The sequence below is a fragment of the Elephantulus edwardii genome, unplaced genomic scaffold (genome assembly GCF_000299155.1).
Source record: "Elephantulus edwardii isolate Elephantulus edwardi_28Jun2011 unplaced genomic scaffold, EleEdw1.0 scaffold00024, whole genome shotgun sequence".
NCBI classification, from domain to species: domain Eukaryota; kingdom Metazoa; phylum Chordata; class Mammalia; order Macroscelidea; family Macroscelididae; genus Elephantulus; species Elephantulus edwardii.
This window is the reverse complement of record NW_006399774.1, coordinates 3342232-3349466: the sequence shown is the minus strand read 5'-3', so window position 1 is coordinate 3349466 and position 7235 is coordinate 3342232. Positions and strand designations below refer to the sequence as shown.

The window sequence follows — 7235 nt, the reverse complement described above, 5'->3', positions numbered from 1 at the left end:
AGCCCTAAACTCTGCTCTGTCCTGTGCCAATTGCACTGTCTCTGACACTCCCATCCCAATTATCCCAGTCACTGAATCAATCCACCTCATAGAGGGCCTTACCCTCCTGTGCTGTCCCCCCACCCTCCCAAGCATGATGTCCCTCTCTAAGGACCGGTCTCTCCTCACAACATGTGAGGATATAAACATACAGACACTTATGCTGTTAGTGGCTGCTGCCAAGTCAGCTTTAACTCATGGTGATCCGTGTGGGCAGAGAACTGCTCCCTCAGGATTTCAAGGCCGTGGCTTTTTTAGAAACAGGTTATCACGTTTGTCTTCCAAGGTGCTTCTGGATGGGTTTGAACCACCAACCTTTCTGTAGCACTCAAGCATTTAACCACTTGCAACATGTACGTGTGTGTGGTGGTGGAGAATGGCACTGACTATCCCTTGCGCTGCCCAAAGAATGAACGGGCATGTCATGGACAAAGTGCAGCCAGAGTGCTCCTTGGAGGCCGGATGGCTAAGCTTCATCTCACACACTTTGGACATGTTGCTAAGGGAAGGCTATTCCTTGGAAAAGGACATTCGTGCTTGGGAAGGTGGAGGGTCAGTGAAAGAAAGAAGGCAGGAAGGCAGGAAGGAAGGATGCTCAACCAGATGGATTGACACAATGACTTCAGCAATGGGTTCAGTGTGTCAGAGATACAACTCGACGGCACATAACAACAACTGGTTTATTTACAAAGTTCCAATACAACAGTGTATATATGTGTATATGTATACATGTATTTATGTGTATATATACCTGTAGATTTGTGTGTGTGTGTTATTCTATGTGTGTCTGTGCCGATCAACCCCGGGCTATAGAGACAACTCCGTTCTGCTTCATAGTGACCCTGTAAGACAGCGGGCTGCCTCGTACAGTTTCTGATTCTGTAAATAGTCACAGGAGCTGACTGACAGCCTTATCGTCTCGCAGGGAAGGGCTAGTGAATTTTGATCACTGATCTTTCAGTTAGCATTCCAAAAGCCCAAGGTTTTACTGAACCACTCGGGTGTTTGTTTGTATGTTGTTGTTGATATGTGCCATCAAGTCAACTGCAACCCACAGCAACCCTATGTACGACAGCTCTGAAGCCTGTCCTGTCCTGAGCCGATCTCACTGACTCCAACTCACCAATTCCCGTGGCCCCAGTTACTTTATCAATCCATTTCATCCGGGGTCTTCCTCTCCTGTTCTGTGTCTTCCCCACTTCTGAGCATGATGTCCTTCTCCAAGGATCAGTTCCTTCCTGGCCACGTGCCCAAAGTATATGAGACAGAGCTCCAAAATCCTAGTCTCCAAGGAGAAACTTGGTTTCACCCTCTCCAAGACAGATCTATTTGTGTGTATATGTATGTTAAAACCAACCAACCAAACAAAAACAAAGCCACCTTGCCATTAGTTGATTCTAACTCACAGCAATCCTATGAGACAAAATAGACCTGCTTCCTCATGATCCAAGCTACAGAAGAAGAGAGCTGCATCTCTCTTGAGAAATGGCCAGTGAATTCAAACTGCTGACCATTTGGTTAACAGCTAACCAATGTGCTATCAGGGATCCTGGCGTGTGTGTGTGTGTGTGTGTGTGTGTGTGTGTGTGTGTGTGTGTGTGTTTAGGTAGGTAGGTAGATAGATATCTCAAAAGAGAACTTCTAAAAAGGATTTACCCCACTTGAGCCTTCTGGGGTAAATCATGACGTGTTAATAGTTGAGGTTGTAAGAGTTTCCAGCTCATGATAAAATGCTCAGACGTTTGTTTACGTGACCTGGGTTTCTTCTCTCTCCCTACTGCTCCTTTTCAGGGTTTCAAGATAGACATTAACTGCAAACAGCTGACGGTGGATTTTGTGAACCAGTCAGTGCTGCAAATCAGCACTCAGGACGTGGAGAGTAAACGCAGCGATAAGACCAACTTTGCGGAGCAACTCGGCGCGATGAATAAAAGCTGGCAAATCCTGCAGAGTTTAGTAGCTGAGAAGGTAAGCCACGTGGCCTGCTACTGCTGCTGCTGCTGCTACCGTCTCTGTTTTCACAAAAGTGCCACGTGCAGGTGCACCGTGAAATCTATGGCTGAAGGAAAACACATTTTACCAGGAGTGGGACTATCACGGACACATAAATTCTTTCAAAGACACCAGCAGAGTTAAGCCTCTAAAATGCCTTTAGTCTTCTGCATGCATTTTTCTTTTATACTCTCTGCTTTTTGTATAATCCACGTTACTGTAAGCTTTAAAAGTATCTCTTAATAGTGGTTACTTTTCCTTCAGATTTACTCAAGTTCTGCCTCTGCTTAACAATAGTACTTATTGTTTCCTACTTTACGAAGTTCAGTTTTGCTTTTATCATACATAACAAAGGGTTGTATTTTAAGAATGCTTACAGGGGGAGATGCAAGTATCCATCAATAGATAAATGGGTACGAAATAAACGATATGAACATAGAGTAGAATGTTCTCCAGTCATAAAGAGAAATTAACTTCCGATGCATGACATATCATGAATGAACTTTGGAAACATTCAGCTGAGTGAAATGAGACAGGCACAAAGGGACAAGTACTTTTATGACCCCATTTGTGTGAAATTCTTAAGTAAACACATGAATGCAGATAAAAGTTTCTTAGCGGTTGTCAGGAGCGAGGGGAGAGAGAAGTGAGAGGTTTATAATGAGGGCTGAGCTTCTGCGTATTTTTGCTGTGTACCACCAAGTCCAAACTGACTCGTAGCTGACCCTCCAACAAATTTTCAGAGGCAGTAGATCACACAGGAGGAGACTGCCCATCTTTCTCCCAAGAAGTAGATGGGAGATTCAAACTTCAGGCCCTTGGATTCGGAGCATAACACCTTACCACTAAGCCAGAAGTGCTACCTTCAAGTTTCAGTTTAGGGATGAAGAGGAAAACATAAAAAGCAATGATGATGGTCGACCAGTGTAGGAATACAATTCATGGCACTGGAATTTCAAAGATAATAAATCATGTGAGAGGAACTTGCCCGCCCTTCTCCCATGGAGCAGCTGGTGGATTTGAACTTCATGCCTTTGGGCTCCTAGCACAAGTTCCTATGTTTAAAAAAAAAATGGGCAAAATGGCAAAAGTTTTGTTATATATATTTTACTACAGAAAACCCTACTTGATTTAAGAAATTGCTAGAGCACTTTGTGCGGGATCTGGTTGTCGAACAAAGCGACACGTTTCGTTTCATTGTGTTTGTCCAGATCCAGCTGCTGGAAGGCCTGCTAGAATCCTGGTCAGAGTACGAGAATAACGTGCAGAGTCTGAAAGCTTGGTTTGAAACCCAAGAGAAGAGGTTGAAGCAGCAACATCAGATTGGGGACCAGGCTTCAGTTCAGAACGCGCTGAAGGACTGTGAGGTAACTTGGCCAGGAGGCTGGCATGCCGCCTGCCACAACTTAAAGGGCTGGGCGGTGGGCATTACTCCAGGAGAACTAAGTTCTCCAGTTATGTTCATTTATGGAATTGTTGATCACTTTGCTTTTTTTAACCTTTTGAAACTTTTTATTTATTAAAATATTCACACATGCTCAGAAGCTGTTTTTGTTGTGCCATCGAGTCAGAGCAGCTGGTTTTCAGAGACACTGAATCACGTGGGAGGAGTTTGCACCTCCTTTTCCCATAGAGCAGCTGGTGGATTTGAACTGTATTCCTTTGGGATTGCAGCACAAGTTCTGACCAGTAGGCCACAAGAGCTCCCCATTAACTGATCATGAAATTTAATGATTTAATAATTATCAAGATTTTTACAGTTTCCTGAACCCTTGTTCTTTCTCATTCCTAAATATTGTCTAGCAATGTTCCAGATATCATGCCATTTTGTTTTTTTATACTATAATAGACATGGTGGACAGTGTGTGGTGGAGCTTCCCGATTAAAACAAGCCTGGAAGCAGGAGTGGCATCCACTTCCGAAATGGCTTGCCTCCGGAAACACTATGAACAGTGCTCAAGCCTTTCGTTCATAGGGTCACTATGAGTCGTCTACGACTCGACGGCACGTAACAACAACAAGAATAATAATAGGTATATCTAAAAAGTTAGCATTGTCTTGTATGTTGTTGTTTAGTGCGGTCGAGTCATACATGACTCATAGTGACCCTATGAACAAAAGACCTGAACACTTATATAACTTTCATCATTTCTCCAAGTTCATAGAGTTTCTGGAGGCAAGGTATTTTTGGAAGTAGATGCCACTTCTGCTTCCAAGCTTGTTTTAATTGGGGAACTCCACCAAACACTGTCCACCCTGGGTAACCATTGTGGCATTTGACACATCAGTGTCACAGTGTTCAATTCAGCATCATAGCAAACACGAGTTACCTCTATACAGCAAATGGACAGACCAGGGCTATACCAGAGGAATGTTTGACCAAAAACAAAATCACCGACCTTTGGCTTGGTAGCATCACTTTCTATCCACTAGGCCAACAGAGCTCTCTCGTCGTTGTTGTTGTTAAGTGCCATGGTGTCGTAGACGACTCATATTTCTTGTATAGCCATTGTATTATTATTGACATTACTATTTTAATCATAATTACTCATATTATTTCATGCTAAATCAATAATAGGGAGCTCTGGTGGCTTAAGGTAAAGAGTTAAACTGCCAATCCAAAGAAGGCATGTGGTTCGAATCCACCACCAGTTGCTCACAGGAGAAAGGTGGGCAGTCACCTCTCATGCAGGTCTGAATCCACAGGCAACTTCTTCTCCTGAAATTTCTAGTCTCTGGAAACTTGCTGGAGGGTTAACTATGAGTCATTTCCAACTTAACGGAACATAATAACATCAAATGAATACTCACAATAGTCTTTAAAATATCTTTCTCAATTGATTTCTTCAAATAGGAAATTAGTGTCCATATTGTACATCAGTCATTTATTGGTTGCCTGATATTCTTATAGTTCTTTCAAAACTACCATTACCTTGTGGCAGAAGCTGTAGACTAGATCAAGTTCAGAATCTGCCCAACTCCTTAGATGCATTTGATTGGAGTAGCTCTCCTGCCCCTGTGCTTCTGTGAAGTTGGGATAAGCACTTAGGAGTGTGGTGGGATTCTGGTTTCAGTCTCCCCTCGCCCCCTCTTACAAGGGCTCAGAGGGAGTCAGCCCTTAGATCTCTCAGGTCTGTTGAGGGTTGGGGTTCTCATAGAGCTGCCATATTCTGAAGACTTTTCCTGTAACTAAATAACATACAGTCTTTTCCAGGCATTCTAGTTCACACAAAAGAACAAGTCCAGATAATCCTGTGATACAAATGTTTCTTTAAAATCAGTAGTGCGTAACATGTTATAGATTAACCTTGACTCCCTTTGGTGACTCTCTGCCATGTTTAAAAGTGGTCTTCCGCCTGGCAGAGACTGGGATGCCGAGGGCAGGGTCAGGCAAGGGTCTGATCTGTCACAGACTGGATCTCTGTGACCCGGAGTCATCCCCAGAGCATGCAACAACATTCACATTTAGCATTTCCTGAAAAGAAAGACTCGACAATGAAGCAATTCGGCAGACAGGCTTCTTACCCTGAACTCTGTTTTTCTATTCTGGTTTTCAAAAACAAAACCTTTTGGCAATGGTCTTCCTCCAACACACATTCTTTCCCCTCTGTGGGAGCAACCATGAAGAGACACACTTAAATGCTTAATCACAGCTTTTAGGTTCAGGAAAGGGAGGATAGATGTTTCTTGTGCCAGACTGCTTAGCTAATGGGCTGTAATTTTGAGGGTGTATAAAAAAATGACAAAGAAAAACAATCTATGGAGAAATACCTTGAAAGATAAAACAAAGCACCCTTCACATGAAATCGTGAGGGTGAGAAAGACGACCATAACCACGCAGCAACTAGACGCAGTGAGTTTCCAACTTTCCAGAAACTGGTTCTATTTCTCATTTAAGTCAAATTTCATAGTCTTACTTGCAGATGAACCTCTTGAAGAGTTCCTAAATGAAAATATTTCTAATACAATTAAATGGTACTTCTAAGTATTGGCATTAGCTAGATTAGCCTTTCTTGATTATAGTGTTGCTATAAACTTTACTGTTAAAAGACTAAAATGATACATTAATGTAAGTGTCCCCCTTTCCCCTCCCCCATATTTTTTGTCTTCTTTCTATTGTTTTTCTTCCCCTCGGCACTGAAATTTTTTAAATTAATTTTAATATTGTCAAGTTGGCATCCACTTCCTAAACAACATGCCTCCAGAAACTCCATAAACTTTGATAAATGTCAATAGTTGTAGAGGGGCTTCAGGCCTTTTGTTCATAAGGTTGCTATGAGTTGTTCTTGACTTGAAGGCAATCAACAACACCACCACCACCAAAGGCACACATGTGAAAAATAAAGCACAAACTTGAGTAAAAATTGAAGCTCAAGCCCAAAGGTTTAGTCCACTGGAGAAACAGGTAGTGACAGGAGATGACTATGTGGTTTGTTTTCCTCAAATGTCATCAAGTTGATTCCAACTCATAGCATCTCCATATGAGGGTATAATTACCCTATACGGTTTTCAAAGTTGTAGATTTTTAAATTTTTTTTTTAAATTTTATATTGGTTTGCATACAAAATTTGTGTACATTGTGTTTCATTTATAGGCATTGTGTTTCACATACTCCTCCATTCACATTGGGTTTCATACACTCGTTCCCATACACTGTGTTTTATAACATTAATCACCCTAGATCTAAGCCTACCATGACCCCACTGGGTCTTTCCTAATCCCTTCACCACCTCCCTCCACCCATTGAACTCTGTGATTTCTCCACCACTTTATCCCCATTCTCCTCCTTCCTCCCTCCCCCTTTAGACTTTGTACACATCTTACCAGTTATCCTTCTGTTTTTACAGTAATTGTTTTATGCAGACTCCGTCCTTATGAGACTGAGTTCACTCAACATAATACTCTCCAGTTTCTCCCAGGTTACATAGTACTTTAAAAAAAATCACTGCTCCTGAGTGCTGTAAGTTTTACAACAGTAGATCACTTGGCATTTCTCCCTCTATGCTCCTTGCCAATCCCCACCCTTACAGTTAGCACGTGAGCACTCACAATTCACCTTACCAGGATTCTTCAGGACTTTAAAGATCTCTATACCAACGTGCCAAGATCCATCTAACATCAACTACAATATCTCTAGTACCACGACCCCTTCTGAAACCAGCCTGGACTTCTGGTAGTTCTCTGTTGATGTGCTGTTCCAGTCG

At 42.3% G+C, this 7235-nt stretch overlaps 1 protein-coding gene across 1 annotated transcript in view; it reads left to right on the top strand.

The window, feature by feature from the left end:
- Nucleotides 1-7235, top strand: part of SYNE1 (spectrin repeat containing, nuclear envelope 1) — a 644155-nt gene that overhangs the window by 471468 nt on the left and 165452 nt on the right. The window contains exons 111-112 of the mRNA XM_006882743.1: nt 1831-2007; nt 3243-3398. Coding sequence (XP_006882805.1) covers nt 1831-2007; nt 3243-3398 — 333 coding nt within the window. The remainder of the gene's footprint in view (nt 1-1830; nt 2008-3242; nt 3399-7235) is intronic.